Raw genomic sequence first — 17324 nt, forward strand, 5'->3', positions numbered from 1 at the left:
TCTGTTATAACTGATATCAATATATTTGAAAATGGAGAAAACACCCAGAAATATTTGAATAAATGGTATTCTATTATTAACAGTGCAATTAATCGTGACTTTTTTTAATCACTTGACAGCCCTAGTGCTTACACATCAGCCTTAAATCAACATTGGCAGAAGACAGAACCATAAGCTGTCCATAGCTGCTTTTTCTAGGCATGCTGGGAGAGGAGCAACCAGTTGAAGCACTGTGTACATTTGTTGTCTTATAATACAAGATCACCTGAGACTTGTCTGAAGTGTAACAAGTGTGGGATTTTAAAAATAAATCCAGTGAGATAATTCCAGGCACTTGAGGAAGACAGACAAAACACTAATAATATTGTTTAGCTAGGCCACACCTTAACTAAGTAACACATCTGGGAACTATTGAGCAACAAGACATCTAGTGCAGCTCATCCTTCTTTCTGTAAGTTGTGCCACCCAGATGTCCACTACTGGCACCCTCATATCTTTCTTTACTACCGAGGGAGGGCTGCCCCCAGCCCACTCCCCCACACAGTGACCCAGCACTGTTTGCTGCGTTCTGACTGCTATTCCCTTGTATGAAAATTAAGGGAAGAGGGGCTGACTCCTTGCCATACAAGACATTAGGAGCCCCAATTCCATTTCCCACTTTCTTTAGGGGATGCCTTCTAATCTGCAGTGGAACTGGACCCCCTATCAAATGAGTATCCACGAGGCATTCACCAAATTGTGACAACATTAATTTTACAATCTGACCGAACCCACCAGTTCCTTGGGCTGCTCAGGAGAAAATGAAACAACCCCATACTGTATCCAGGCCAATCTGGCAGTGAGGGAAAAATTCCTTCCCAGCTTCCCAAAAGATAACTAGGATGATGCCCAAAACCTGGATATCCTGCTCTCATCCCAAGAGGAAGAGCTTTGTTCAGGGTGCAGAATGACACCTCAGACAGGGGGAAGGGCTTATAAACTGACAGCTGATGGCTCAGGAGCCAAAAGACTAACACTGCAATCTTCTGTCCTTAAAGGAGCCAAAGATTTTATTTCACCTACTGGTCCAGACAAAACTTCTCCAACCTTGGAGGGTGCAAGGAGGGGACCTCTAGTGAGGTACTTCTTGAAATATACATTAGTGCTTCCTGTTTGTAATATAAAATTCCATTTTCTAGTCATAAAGGTAACTAAGACAGTTGGTTTGTATAAATGTTAGTAAATAAAAATCATTTTATATGCTCACCCAAGGCTTCTCACAAGCTTTGCAAATTCTAAAAGGCAGGTGTTTGAAGGCAGACGAAGTTGTCCTTCAGCCAAAGCTAGCTGGCAATCTTCAAATGTGTAGTCTGTTACTGAAACTCCCAAGGCCCTTGAGTAAAGAAACCCGATACAGTAAATATAATCTCTTTTGATACACACAAATCTATCGCTTACACACACCTCTACCCCTTTATTACCTTGGCTGTGTACAGCATTAAACCCTATACAAATATATCAAAGGAAAAATTTAAAAAGTGAATAGCCAACGGAGAAAATGCTCGTACAAAAAACGAAAGATACATTCTATGGAGACCTGCTGCAGAATGTTTACTTTGACTCTTCAGATACAAGTCCAAGGAGATACAAAAAGAACACTAAGGATAATATAAAAGGTGAACAAAAATAAGGAAATAAAATTCACATAAAAGCTTCCTGAAATATGATACAAGGAAAAAGTAACACTGACCTACAGGGTCCCAGAGCCTGAGCTCCAGCCCCAGCCCAGATCTCTACACAGCAATGAAACCACCCCACAGCCCGATCCCCTGTAAGCCCGAGTCAGCTGGCATGGGCCAGCCATGGGTTTTTCTTTGCTGTGTAGACATACCCAGAAACTGAGGAGGGTGGTGTCCTAAGGTGAAATTTGACACATGAAAACCAGAGACTGTGAAATTGACCAGGCATCCCAGAGCTGAAGTAAAATTGATGAAGGCTCCTTACTCATAGGTGAAACTGACAAGAATGCTTGTGAAAGTGATGATGGCAGCCTATGAGAAGGCAACATCTGCTGTTTATGATTGAGATCACTTGATCATTGCCTGTTAGATTCACTCCCTCTGGGGCACCTGGCATTGGCCACTGTCGGTAGACAGATACTGGGCTAGATGGACCTTTGGTCTGACCCGGTACGGCCTTTCTTATGTTCTTATGTTCTTATGACAAAACATTACAAAATGGATGCAAGAGTGGAGGACCTCAATATAGCTGCTTTGCAGATTTCCTCATGAAAACTGTATTTCTCCCTCCTTTCTCACTCCCCAAAAAGTTAAAAATAGGTCTTGTAGAGAGAGCTTTTATACTAAGAAGAAATGTTTTCTCTCTTATAAGAATTAATAATTGCTTCTCAGACATAGTAGGCAATAATTGCTTTTGAAGCTTGAGACCTCAATTCATGCCAGCATAGGTGATTAAAGAAACACTCGTTTTTTGGAAATACTTTTTCTGCCTAAGTAGAATTTTATAGCTCAACAGATTTAGGTAATGCCATCTTACTTCCTTAGGAGGATTAGAGCAGAATGAAGACAGTGTAATCTCTTGCTTTAGATGATAAGGTAACACTGCTTTAGGAAGCAATGCAAGTGTTCTCCAAAGAACTACATTGTCAGGAAAGAAGTCAAGGCTTTCTTAAAGGATAAGGGAAGCAATTCACTGGATCTTCCTTGCCCAAATTATGACCCCAAAGAATGCAACTTTAAGTGACAAGAACAATAAAGTACCCACCATTGATTTAAAAGATTATTTCCTTAACCATGCCAGTTCCACGTTAAGCTTCCAACTAATAACAAGTACTTTAACTGGAAGAGTAAGTTTTACCACTGCTTTGATGGATCTGAACATGTGAGGGTTAGAAACTAAACTCTTATTTTGGATGAATGGAGGGCCTCCCGCAAAGGCAGTCAGTATAAGGACCGATAAGATGCCAAGGTTCAGATATTTAATGAGGCCATCAAATAAGAAGCAAAGTTAGGTTAGCATATACTGATTTTGCAGTGAGGCCATATCCAGATAAATTCATCGAATTCAGGTAGACAGAGTCACATGATGAATGAGAACCCTTTCTGGAGGGGTCTCATCAGGATATATATTATGAATAGCTAGTAATAGGTCTGCTATGACCGCCCCTGGTCTAGGCTCTAGGGATTTTGCTGCCCCAAGCACGCCAGGCAGGCTGCCTCCGGCGGTTTGCCTGCGGGAGGTCCACCGAAACCACGGGACCAGCGGACCCTCCGCAGGCAAATCGCAGAGGCAGCCTGCCTGCCGCCCTCGCAGCGCCGGCAGAGCGTCCCCCGCGGCTTGCCGCCCCTGGCTATGACCAATGGAGCTGTGTTGATTAGGGCAAGGGGAATAATTTTGGCTGGTAGGAGGGGACTTACCCCAGGTAACTCAAACATGCCTGGAGAGTATCCTTTGGTCTACTTCCGTTGCATGACAACAGACCCTAACTTTTTTCCATGGTCTTCTAGATTTTCTCTCCTGAGGGACTAAAGCTTCTGGTGGCCAAGGTCTGGTGTCAGCAGACACTCTCAGCACCCAACGCAACCTCTTCAGAGGGACATGTGATGGCTACAACTCACAGATGCAAGAGAAAGAGGGAGGGAGGGGGAAACTCTAAGATCTGGAGTCCAGCTTGTGATGGGTCAAGAGGGAGAAATGCGCATTGGTAGACTGAACCCAGAGTGTACATAGTGGGAGCAAATGGGTGCTAAAACTCTGATCCATCAGTACCTATGGGAGTGGCTGGTCTATAGTCTTTCACACTTACAATGGATTGCCAATGATTGGAAATTAACTTCTAAACCTTATGAAATTTGCTCAACATTAGAGCTCACAAGAGGAATCTAACCAACATTTTTATGAAGTACAGGAATCCATGTGACTAATAAGCAAGCAGCAATTGCTATACACAAATTTTAATATTCCTGCCTCCAGTGGTAAGCAGAAGCAGATACCCAACAATTCCCTGGACAGGCAGAAGGCAAATACATGAGAAATTTAAATTGCAAGTGCAACCTTATTTTCTTTAGTTTCATGAACGTAGAATCATATAATCGTAGGACTGGAAGGGACTTTGAGAGATTATCTAGTGCAGTCCCCTGCACTCATGGCAGGACTAAGTATTATCTAGACCATCCCTGACAGGTGTTTGTCTAACCCGCTCTAAAAATCTCCAGTGATGGAGATTCCACAACCACCCTAGGCAAGTTATTACAGTGCTTAACTACCCTGACAGTTGGGAAGTATTTCCTAATGTATAACCTAAACAGCCCTTGCTGCAACTTAAGCCCATTGCTTCTTGTCCTATTCTCAGAGGTTAACAAGAACCATTTACCTCCCTCCTCCTTGTAACAATCGTTTATGTAGGTGAAAACTGTTATGTCCCCCATCAAGTCTTCTCTTCTTCAGACTAAAACCCAATTTTTTCAATCAAGGTCATGTTTTCTAGATCTTAAATCATTTTTGTTGCTCTTCTCTGGATTTTCTCCAATTTGTCCAAATCTGTCCTGAAATGTGGTGCCCAGAACTGAACACAATATTTCAGTTGAAGCCTAATCAGCACAGAGTAAAGCAGAAGAATTACTTCTTGTGTCTTGCTTACAACACTCCTGCTAATACATCCCAGAATGATATTCGTTTTTGCAACGGTGTTACTCTTGACTCATATTTAGCTTGTGATCCACTGACCCACAGATCCCCTTCCGCAGTACTCTATCCTAGGCAGTCATTTTTCAGTAGTAGCTGAACCGACGAGGGGGGATGCGATTTTAGATTTGGTTTTGGTGAGTAGTGAGGACCTTGTTGAGGAAATGGTTGTAGGGGACAACCTTGGCTCGAGTGATCATGAAATAATTCGGTTCAAAATAAATGGAAGGATAAACAAAATTGCATCTGAGACTAAGGTTTACGATTTCAAAAGGGCTAACTTTACTAAATTAAGGCGACTAGTTAGGGAAGTGGATTGGACTAATATATTTAGGGATCTAAAGGCGGAAGACGCCTGGGATTATTTCAGGTTGAAGTTGCAGGAGCTGTCAGAGGCCTGTATCCCGAGAAAGGGAAAACGGTCCTTAGGTAGCAGTTTTAGACCGAGCTGGATGAGCAAGCGTCTCAGAGGGGTGATTAAGAAAAAACAGAAAGCGTACAAGGAGTGGAAGATGGGAGGGATCAGCAAAGAAACCTACCTTATTGAGGTCAGAGGGTGTAGGGATGCAGTGAGAAAGGCCAAAAGCCGGGTAGAGATGGACCTTGCGAAGGGAATTAAAACCAATAGTAAAAGGTTTTTTAGCCATATAAATAGGAAGAAAACCAAGAAAGAAGAAGTGGGACCGCTTAAAACTGTAAACGGAGTGGAGATTAAGGATAAGCTAGGCATGGCACAATATCTAAACGAATATTTTGCCTCGGTCTTTAATGAGGCTAATGAAGGGCTTAGGAATAGTGGCAGAGTGACTGATGGGAATGAAGGTGCGGGGTTGGAAATTACAGTATCCGAGGTAGAAGCCAAACTTGAACAGCTTAACGGTAGTAAATCAGGCGGCCCGGATAATCTTCATCCTAGAATATTAAAGGAATTGGCGAGTGAAATTGCAAGCCCGTTAGCGATAATTTTTAACGAATCTCTAAACTCGGGGGTTGTACCATTTGACTGGAGATTAGCTAATATAGTTCCTATTTTCAAGAAGGGGAAAAAAAGTGACCCGGGTAACTACAGGCCTGTTAGTTTAACATCTGTAGTATGTAAAGTCATGGAAAAAATATTAAAGGAGAGAGTAGTTACGGACCTTGAGGTCAATGGCAATTGGGACAAATTACAACATGGTTTTACGAAAGGTAGATCGTGCCAAACCAACCTGATCTCCTTCTTTGAGAAAGTAACAGATTTTTTAGACAAGGGAAATGCGGTGGATCTAATATATCTTGATTTCAGTAAGGCGTTTGATACGGTACCACATGAAGAATTACTGGTTAAATTGGAAAAGATGGGGATCGAAATGCAAATCCAGAGGTGGATAAGGAACTGGTTAAAGGGGAGACTGCAGCGGGTCGTATTGAAAGGTGATCTGGCGGGTTGGAGGGAGGTTACCAGTGGAGTTCCTCAAGGTTCGGTTTTGGGTCCGATCTTATTCAATCTATTTATCACTGACCTCGGAACCAAAAGTAGGAGTGGGCTGATAAAGTTTGCGGATGACACGAAGTTGGGAGGTACTGCCAATTCGGAGAAGGATTGGGATATCCTCCAGGGAGATTTGGATGACCTTGTAAACTGGAGTATTAGTAATAGGATGAAATTCAATAGTGAGAAGTGTAAGGTCATGCATTTAGGGATGACTAACAGGAATTTTAGTTATAAGCTGGGGACGCACCAGTTGGAAGTAACGGAAGAGGAGAAGGACCTCGGAGTCCTGGTTGATCGCAGGATGACTATGAGTCGGCAATGTGATGTGGCCGTTAAAAAAGCTAATGCGGTCTTGGGATGCATTAGGCGAGGTATTTCTAGTAGAGATAAGGAGGTGCTAGTCCCGTTATACAAGGCGTTGGTGAGACCTCATTTGGAGTACTGTGTGCAGTTTTGGTCTCCCATGTTTAAGAAGGATGAATTCAAACTGGAACGGGTACAAAGAAGAGCCACTAGAATGATCCGAGGAATGGAAAGCCTGTCATATGAAAGGAGACTTGAGGAGCTCGGTTTGTTTTCCTTAACCAAAAGAAGGTTGAGAGGAGATATGATTACTCTCTTTAAATATATCAGAGGGATAAATACCAGGGAGGGAGAGGAATTATTTCAGCTCAGTACTAATATGGACACAAGAACAAATGGATATAAATTGGCAGTCGGGAAGTTTAGGCTTGAAATTAGACGAAGGTTTCTAACCATCAGGGGAGTGAAATTCTGGAACAGCCTACCGAGGGAAATAGTGGGGGTGAAGGACCTCTCTGGCTTTAAGATTAAGCTTGATAAGTTTATGGAGGGAATGGTTTGATAGGATAACGTGATTTAGTCAATAGGTCAATAACGTGCGACCACTGGTAATTAGTACAGAGGGTCAAATGTTGGGATATTGAAAGTCTTTTTCCTGAGTGTCTGGCTGGCGAGTCTTGCCCGCATGCTTGGGGTTCAGCTGATCGCCATATTTGGGGTCGGGAAGGAATTTTCCTCCAGGGTAGATTGGCAGTGGCCCTGGAGGTTTTTCGCCTTCCTCCGCAGCATGGGGCAGGGGTCTCTTGCTGGAGGATTATCTGCTACTTGAAGTATTTAAATCAGGATTTGGGGACTTCAACAGCTGAGTCAAGGGTGAGAATTATTTCAGGAGTGGGTGGGTCAGCTTTTGTGGCCTGCATCTTGCGGGAGGTCAGACTAGATGATCATAATGGTCCCTTCTGATCTTAAGTTCTATGATTCTATGATTTTGTACATGTGCAACTGATTGTTCTTTCTTAAGTGGAGTACTTTGCGTTTGTCCTTACTGAATTTCATCCTATTTACTGCAGACCACTTCTCCAGTTTGTCCAGATCATTTTGAATTTTACTCCTACCCTCCAAAGTATTTGCAACCCCTCCGAGCTTGGTACTGTCCGCAAACTTTATAGGGTTACTCTTGATGCTATTAACTAAACCATTGATGAAGATATTGAACAGAACCAGACCCAGAACTAATCCCTGTGGGAGATCCCATCCAATATGCCCTTCCTGCTTGACCGTGAACTATTCTCTGGAAATGGTTTTCCAACCACTTATGCACTCACCTTATAGTAACTCCATCTAGGTTGTATTTCCCTAGTTTGTTTATGAGAAGGTCATGCAAGACAATATCAAAAGCCTTAATAAAGTCAAGATTACCGCATCTACTGCTTCCCCCCATCCACAAGGCTTGTTACCCTGTCAAAGAAAGCTATTCGGTTGGTTTGACATGATTTGTTCTTGACTAATCCATGCTCACTGTTAATTATCATATTATCTTCTACGTGTTTGCAAACTGATTGCTTATTTGCTCCATTATTTTTCAGGTACTGAAGTTAAGCTGACTGATCTGTAATTCCCCAGGTTGTCCTTATTTCCCATTTTAGAGACTGGCACTATATTTGCCCTTTTATAGTCCTCTGGAATCTCTCTGGAATCCATGACTTTTCAAAGATAATCGCTAATGGCCCAGATACCTCCTCAGTCAGCTCCTTGATTATTCTATTATGTATTTCATCAGGCCCTGGTTACTTGAAGACATCTGACTTGTCTAAATAATTTTAAACTTGCTCTCTCCTTATTTTAGTCTCTGATCCTACCTCATTTTCACTGGCATTCACCTTTTTGGGGGTGGGGGTATAGTCATTTAGCACCTGTTATTGTTCCACACCCTCCCATCCTCACTGAGTAACGGGCCTATCCTCTGTGACAAAGTTCCTCCTCTACCTTGGTGGATCCTGCGCTTATTGGCAGAGTTTGCTCACCTCAGTGATCTTCCCCACAATCTGGGTCAACTTCTCCTGTGTCTGATCAGGAGTTGGGAGGTTTGGGAGGGAACCCGGGCCCGCCTTCTACTCCGGGTTCCAGCCCAGGGCCCTGTGGATTGCAGCTGTCTATAGTGCCTCCTGTAACAGCTGCATGACAGCTACAACTCCCTGGGCTACTTCCCCATGGCCTCCTCTAAACACCTTCTTTATCCTCACCACAGGACCTTCCTCCTGGTGTCTGATAATGCTTGTACTCCTCAATCCTCCAGCAGCACACCCTCTTACTCTCAGCTCCTTGCGCCTCTTGCTCCCAGCTCCTCACACGTACTTCCTCTCCTCTGGCTCTCCCATCCCTGACTGGAGTGAGCTCCTTTTTAAACCCAGGTGCCCTGATTAGCCTGCCTTGATTGGCTGCAGGTGTTCCAATTAAGGCAGACAGGCTGATTAGTTCTAGCAGGTTCCTGATTACTCTAGTGCAGCCCCTGCTCTTGTCACTCAGGGAACAGAAAACTACTCATCCAGTGACCAGTATATTTGCCATCTACCAGACTCCTGTACCCCACTGGCCTGGGTCTGTCACACCTCTTACTTCTAATGTAGAATGTTCTATTGTTGCCCTTTATGTCTCTAGCTAGTTTATTCTAATTTTGTCCCTACATACTTGTGTTTATTTATATTCATCCTTTGTAATTTGAACTAGTTTCCACTTGTTGTGGGACTCTTTTTTGAATTTCAGGTCACTGAAGATTTCCTGGTTAAGTCAAGGTGGTGTCTTGCCATACTTTCTATCTTTCTGATGCAGTGGGATAGTTTTCTCTTGTGCCCTTATATACCATATGCCATTTCTCAAATATAACAAAGCATCATACAGTGTTTTTCCTATATCTTCATATACACACAAAATACCTTGCAATTTTTTTTCATCTTGCACCTTTTCCTCATCTTATATACTTAAATTATTTTAATAGTTATAATTTTCTGGTGTACCTTTGACTTGAGCCTAAGTTTTCAGAAATGACTAGTGGTTTGAAGTACCTCAGTTTGTCTGCTCAGTTTGAGACATCGTTAAAGGAGCTTGATTTTCAGAGGGCAGGTGCTAAGCATTTTAAAAAGCCTTTAAGATGTCTCAAGTTGGGAACCCAAAAATCAGTAATCACTTCTGAAAAATGTGTGTTCCTGCACTCCTCAGAGGTTGCAGGCTGCAATTATATCCAGCCTTTATGCAGGCTGGCAAGCGGAAGTAGGCTCATTATGACCACCCTCTCTCCCTGAGCCGTTCTCATTGTAGACAGTTTAGAGCTAAATATTTATCAGCTTCCTCACCCGCTGTACACCATCTAATCTGCACATAAATATGATTAGAGTTCCTGTGGAATAAAATTTGTGATCAAGAAATTAAAGACCATATTGTTACAGAAAGCGAAGATTAATTGACAATATACATTTTCAAACTTTTCAGTACTTCACTTTACAACCTAAACATTCTTTTAATGTAGTATTTTCTATGGATTATATAATCTAATAAAAATACTTTTAGTGAAGCATTAACATTTCCAGTAGAATAAAGTCTTGAAATTTGGTACAATTAGTTCATTATGGGGTTGCTGAGAACTTTAAAAAAGAAATGGAATACTGACTTTTTAAAAATGTTTGCAAACTATCACAATTTACAAAAATTTCTGTTTCTTTCATAAAGTGGTCATCTTGGCTGGAGGCTGTGACAGATTTGGAGCCCCTCTATAATACTTTATGAATATGAATAGGGTTAAAAAAAACCTAGATAAATTCAAGGAGGATAGGTCCATCAATGGCTATTAGCCAGGATGGGCTGGGATAGTGCCCCTGGCCTCTGTTTGCCAGAAGCTGGGAATGAGCAACAGGGAATGGATCACTTGATGATTACCTGTTCTGTTCATTCCCTCTGAGGCACCTGGCATTGGCCACTGTCAGAAGACAGGATACTGGGTTAGATGAACCTTCAGTCTGACTCAGTATGGCCATTCTTATGATATATTCTGTTTCGTTGACCGTTGTAAGGATGTGTACTGTATATATATACACCGAGTTAATTCAATAGCAGGATCATCAGGAAATACATCAAAAAAACAGAGTGGATCCTGATATACCCTTCCCAGCAAACACTTGACAATACCAGAGCCATCTCCTTTGCAATTTCACTTCTGACACTCTGCTGAACTCAAACTGGTTTTGAGTAGCCAGTCTCAGCTGGATTTCCCCTCAAGGGGGAAAGACAAGGTTTTGAATTAAGGTGAAACCAGACTTCAAAAATTGGGCATTTTGGGGATGTTGTACCTACCATGGTCCTCATGTGAAGAATGGTTCAACTCTAGGTAAGATGTGTGTGTAGCCCTTTTGATGTTTTAAAAAGCCTTTTCTCTTATGTTACACTTTACTCCTAGTGTTAAGATTGAACAGTGGCATAATTCAATGGTTTGTGTTATTGAAGACTAGATGATCATAATGGTTCCTTCTGGCCTTAATTTATGAAACATACTTCATTATTACAGTATCTCCCAAGTCCTTTTTTCCCAAAATAATAAAGAGTTTAAAAAACAAGTGTTATAGACATACATACCACCTCACCCTTTTGGTGGATACATATTGCAACTCATATGAGAGATCATTGTTGAGCTATACTAATGAGAAGCACTCTAATATGTATCTGCACCAAAGGGTGAGTTATGGCACGGTTTCCAACACCTGGGGTCCTGTCCTAATTCATGAGTGCAAAGAGGAGAAATAATGAGGAAAACTGCATGATGTGGAATCACTCCACATGCCATTGCAACTTTAGTATCAGATTTGCATGTCAAGCAGTTCCTTGAAAAATACCTGTGTCAAGGTGTCACCCCCACTCTGAACTTTAGAGTACAGATGTGGGGACCTGCATGAGATAACCCCTAAGCTTATTTATCAGCTTAGATCTAGTAGCTGCCACCACCAAATAGTTTAAACAAACTTTTGTGGGAGAGTCATTTGGAAACTCTGTCTTCCCCCAAATATTTCCCCAGTCTTTATCCCCCTTTTCCTGGCAGGATTGAGACTGATTCACCTCCCACCAATTCCTGGTGAGTACAGATCCAAAAAACCCTTGGATCTTAAAACAAGGAAAAAAATCAATCAGGTTCTTAAAAGAAGACTTTTAATTAAAGAAAAAGAGTGAAAGGAATACCTCTGTGAGATTAGCATGCAAGCTACCCTCACAGACAACAGATTCAAAACACAGAGGATGTCCCTCTGGGCAAAACCTTAGTTACACAAAGAAACCCAATTTGATTCTCCCTCTATGCAAAAAGTCACAAAAGAAAATAAACATAATCTAATACATTCCTTCTCTAAACACTTACTACTTTTAAGAAATGTTAGATGGCTGATTCCTGGTTACTTCACTCTGGCACAAACTTTTCTGAACAGACCAAAGACTGATTTCCCTCCTCCCTCTTTGAAAACATCTTGTCCTCCCATTGGTTCCTTTGGTCAGGTGTCAGCTAGGCTATGTGAACTTCTTAACCCTTTACAGGTAAAAGGGGAATTAACCCGTAACTGTCTATGACAACTTGCCTATAATTGGCTGCAAAATTTGCTCATGTATAACAACAAAAAACACTACAAAAAGTAATTGTGTTGATACTCACCCCTTCTTGTCACCTGTTGGGAATGGGCCACATCTACCCTGATTGAATTGGCCTTGTTAGCACTGACCCCCTGACTTGCTAAGGCAACTACCATCTTTTCCTGTGCTGTATATTTATACCTGCCTATTGTATTTTTCACTCCATGCATCTGATGAAGTGGGTTATAGCCCACAAAAGCTTATAACCAAATAAATGTGTCAGTCTCCTCATTTTAACAAAAAATAAAAGCGGGCAACACATTTAATAATTGGGGGGGGGGGGGAAGGATTAAACATTCAGAAAATACAAGACGGAAAAAAAGCCAAGAGAAAACAGGGAGCAAAACAGGAGCCGCAATTGTGGAGGGACTTACCACAAAAAAAATTAGAAGCCACTTGCTTAGGCAGAACTTCAACAATAACTCAGTCACTTGGCTTTCACTGAAGTCAGAGACTTGCAACTTTAAATAGTAAAATACTTTATTTTATTACATAAAACTAAAAGTACAAGAATTCCAAGTGTCTTTAAATGTAAGTAACTAAAAATAGGGGAGAATTCAGTTACATTAGGAAGATTTTAAAATTAAAGTAACGGACAATATAATAAATAACCTAATGAGTTTGAAACACAAATAATACAGGTATCTTACTCCATTTCTAATTTTAAAAAATGACTGCATCACAAGCCCTCCACTAAATCACAGTCATTTGCACTGGTTTCCATTCAGACACAGCTAGATAGGAACTATGTCCAAATGTTGTCCAAAGACAATGGATTATCCTCATTGGGGACAGTTAAGAGTGGAGAGAACACTCTGCAAGGGATAAAAGGACAGAAGGATAGTGAGCTGTCTTCCTGGAGCAAAGACAAGACATCACCAAAAGACTGGCGAGGAGCATAAAATCAGCAGGGAAAGCTCACAAACGTATGAACAGACGACCAAAGTGGCGGCCTGACAAATTTCTTGGAAGTCTGCCGAAGATGCCTGCGCCCAAGTCGAGTGAGTTATCACGATTGCCAGTGGGGGCACTTTTGCCAGCTCGTAGAAATAGCGGATGCAGGCCATGATCCAAGATGAGATTCTTTGGACTAACTTATGGAATGGCCGTGTTCTGTCAATGTAGAAGGCCAGTGTCCGTCTGAGGTCCAGAGTATGCAACCTGCACTCCTCATCTGATGCATGAGGCTTTAGACAGAGGACCGGTAAGTAAATGTCTTGGCCAGTGTGGAACTGGGAATTTACCTTGGGCAGAAAAGCTTGTCGACCTCCTGAACCAGGAGTTGTTCATGAAAGGGGTCCCTGAAGAGGGACAAGAAGCCGGGGGGGGGGGGAAGGAAGGAGGGGTATCCAAAAACTGCAGGGTATAAGTCCCGAGCTATTAGGTCCAGGACCCAGCAGTCTGATGTAACCTGCGACCAGGCCAAGAGATAGGGAGAAAGGTGGTTGAGGAAATGATGGGCAGGATCTGGCCGGATGACTGTGGTGTCACTCTCGAGCACACCCTCAAAACGATCGATTTTGGCCCCCCTTGGATGCTAAGTGGGTCCGGGCTCAGATGGCAAGCGAGAGTAGGAAGGGTGGCGATGGCTAACTCCAGCATCCCCCCTCTTCTTGCAGATCCCTGTCGGGCTTGCCAAGGCCTTGACAGCGGCGGAGACTGAAACAGCTTTCTGACAGACTGTGGGGTATGCATGCCCAACGAGCGAAGGGTAGCCTTAGTGTCCTTCAACTGGTGTAGCCTGGTGTCTGTCTGATCAGAGAAGAGCCCAATTCCGTCAAAGGTCCTGAACAGAGGCCTCCATCTCCTGGGACAGGCCTGCTTGTCCGGAGGCAGGGGCTGCATTGCATGACCACAGCCAATGTGACCACCATTGCCGTCAAGTCCGCCAATTCCCATGCCATTTGCAAGGAATATCTGGCAGCCTCAGTCCCTTCCTCTACCAGGATACCAAACTCCTGAGCCTGACCCTGAGGAAGAGAGTCCTGGAACTTTTGGAGACTGTCCCAAAGATCAAAATTATAATCAGCCCAACAGGGCCTGATGGCTTGCCACCCAGACTTGTAGGCTGGCTGTTGAATAAAGTTTCCTGCCAAATAAATTGAGTTTTTTGGCTTCTTTATTCTTGGGAGTAGCGGCAGTGGGTACCTGCTTCTTCTTTTCATTGGCTGCAGATACAACCAGTGAGCCTTGAGGTGGGTGAGAATAAAAGGTATTCGAAACCTTTGGCTGGCACAAAATACTTTTTCTCAGCCAATTTTGAGGTGAGCGGAAGGTGGATGGGGTCTGCCACAGCAATTTGGCGATCTTGAGGACCCCGTTGTTTACGGGCAGGGTGACCTGGGCAGGTGTGGAGGCTGAGAGGACATTGAAACAGGCATCCTCCTGCTCTGTCATCCCCTGCTCCTTGAGCCCCAAGTTCTTGGTCACCCGTCACAGAAGGACTTGATGTTCCCTAAAGTAATCCTGGGGGCTAGTCCTGGAAGGCCCCACAACCGCCTCATCTGGGGAAGATGAAGAAGACTTGGCCACCAGCGGAGGTGCTGGAGGCTCGACCACCACTGGAGAGGGAGGTTTAGGGGTGGGTACGGGATCATCTACCCCGACCTCAGAATGGCCTTCCAGCACTGGGCCCAGTGCCGGTGGAGCCACCGACCTTTGCTCCGACGCAGCCCCCAAGGTGCGCTGCAAAGGGCACATCATCACCGGAACGCCCATGCTCCCCAATATGGCCACTGTGTTGGCCACTCACCTTGCTGCCATTGCGGTGCCATGGACGGCGGAGCCGATTCCGGTGCCCAATCCTGTCGCTGAGATCAGGGCGATGGGCTGAACTGGGCCTCCGTGCCAGAGGAACCACCTTTCAGCGACCAGGAAGGGGCCATTGACACCTGAGTCTGCTTACTGGTCAAAACTACCGGTGTTCGCTGGCCAGGCATAACTGACTGGTGACTGTACAAGGGAGAGCGCTCCTAGTGCCGGGTGGACTGGCAATAAGATGAGGAGTGTTCCCGTGGTGCCGGCGATCAGGACTGACGTCTAGTGATAGATCGGCAAGAGGGTGAGTGATGCTGGTGATAGTATGGGGGGGGCATCGACCCCGTAGTGGAGACTAGCACTGAGGAGACAGGGAGCAGAGTCTGGGCGACTGACGATGAGATTGGGACCTGCCTCGGGATCCTCCACATAGTGGAGATCATCGATTCTTGTCCAGCGACTGGCAGTGCTCCCCCACCCCGAGGGGTCTTAACAGCAGGCTTGCTGTCTCAGGAGCCTTAGCCTGCTCTTGCGGCACCAAAGGCATCATAGGGGCAGAGACCTGTGCTCTCTCTGCACCTGGGCTTGGAATGATGATGGTGCAGGCAGGGTTGCGGGTCCCATACCGCTCCCAGGAATCGTTGGCGGACCTTTAAGGGGGCTAAGGGGCCTAGTCATGGAGGCAGGCCTGGGTCCCTTGCTGGATGTTCCCTGATCCTGGGCCTTCTTGGTTGGTGCCGGAGAGTGCTTCTTAACCCTCTCTTTTGGTACCAGCGATGGTAAACGGTGTCGGGAAGAGGCCAGTGCCAGCGGCACGCTGTGCACAGAGGCCGAGGTGCTCGGTGAGGCCTGCATAGAAGGCTCGGAAGCCAGGCAGAGGGTGGACCTCCATCAGGAGAGCCCTGAGGTTAATATCCTACTCCTTTTGGGTGCAGGGATGAAAGTTCTTGCAGATCCCGGCAATGGTCCTTAATGTGTGACTTGCCCAAGTACTTAAGGCAGCTGTTATGTGGGTCACTCATAGACATAGGCCTGCTGCAGTCTGAGCAGGGGTTAAACCTGGGAGCCCAGGGCATGCCCTGCTGTGGGGCAAAGTCCCCACTGGGACCCTAACTGTTAACTAACACTTAACTACTTAATGCTACCAGCAATGGTACAAGAGGCACGAAGTCCCAGGGAAGAAAAACCGCTAGCTCTTGTCAGGCAAAATAGGTGCTCCGACTGACCACCAAAGGCGGTAAGAAGGAACAGAGAGCATGTGGGCCTGCAGCTAATATACCGTGGCATGAGCATGGAACTCTAGAGGGTGCCACAGCTGGCCCTATGGGTACCGCTAAGGCAAAAATCTCCAACTGCTGTGCACATACCTAGAATGGAATCGACATGAGCAAGCACTCGAAGAAGAAAAGGTTAAGGAGTAACTTGTTTACAGTCTGTAAGTATCTATACGTGGAACAAATAATTTATAAAGGGGTATTGAATCCTGGTCTGGGCTACACTAGTGGGGGGGGTTCGAACTAAGATACGCAACTTCAGCTACGTCGAAGTATCTTAGTTTGACTTACCTGGCCATCCTCACGGCAGCAAGTCGATTGCCGCGGCTCCCCCGTCGACTCCACTTACTCCTCCTGCTGAGGTGGAGTACGGGCGTCGATTAGCGGATCGATTTATCGTGTCCAGACGAGATGCGATAAATCGATCCCCGATACATCGAACACTACCTGCCGATCCGGCGGGTAGTATAGATAGACGTACCCCTGCAGAGTAAGGTATAACATGATCTAATGGTTGGAAGTTGAAACTAGACAAATTAAATCTGGAAATAAGAAGTAAATTTTTAGCAGTGAGGATAATCACTCACTGGAACAATTTGCCAAGGGTTGTGGTGGATTCTCCATCCATCCAGCTATGCTCTAGGAATTATTTGGGGGTAAGTTCTATGCCCTGTGTAAATAGGAGGTGAGTGTAGATCATCACAATGGTCCCTTCAGGGCTTGGAATCTTTGAATCTATGAAGTTTTCAATGAGCGCTGTACACACAGGTGCAACATTTCCCACCTATTTCTTTAACAAACAGAATTTAGTAGAAGGCTTAATTTGTTGTCCAATCACATGTGCATCTGAATACACTATTATTTAGGACAACACCTATATTCTTTGGTGCCTAATTTTAGGCACCTAAATCCATATATAGGCACTTAAAAAAGAAGCCTGTCTGTTGAAGATGAGAAATCAGAACTTCCATCAATTTTAACTTGTCATGGACCACAAAATAGATTGAAATCAATAAGAAGTGCATGTCCCTAACACCCTTAAAAATGTCAGGCTATCTTATTTAGCTTTATATGCATCTAAATCCATATTTAGTTTTCTGAATATATGTTGAGGACCAAAATGTTATCTAAATATAGTTCCCTAATATGGATCTACATGCCTACCTTAAGGC

The 17324-nt window shown here is 44.2% G+C and overlaps 1 protein-coding gene across 1 annotated transcript in view; it reads right to left on the reverse strand.

Annotated features, from left to right (window-relative positions):
- LPCAT1 (lysophosphatidylcholine acyltransferase 1) overlaps positions 1 to 17324 on the reverse strand; it is a 166552-nt gene that overhangs the window by 70341 nt on the left and 78887 nt on the right. The window contains exon 10 of the mRNA XM_045002927.1: positions 1247 to 1372. Coding sequence (XP_044858862.1) covers positions 1247 to 1372 — 126 coding nt within the window. The remainder of the gene's footprint in view (positions 1 to 1246; positions 1373 to 17324) is intronic.

Source organism: Mauremys mutica, chromosome 2 (assembly GCF_020497125.1).
Source record: "Mauremys mutica isolate MM-2020 ecotype Southern chromosome 2, ASM2049712v1, whole genome shotgun sequence".
NCBI classification, from domain to species: Eukaryota; Metazoa; Chordata; order Testudines; family Geoemydidae; genus Mauremys; species Mauremys mutica.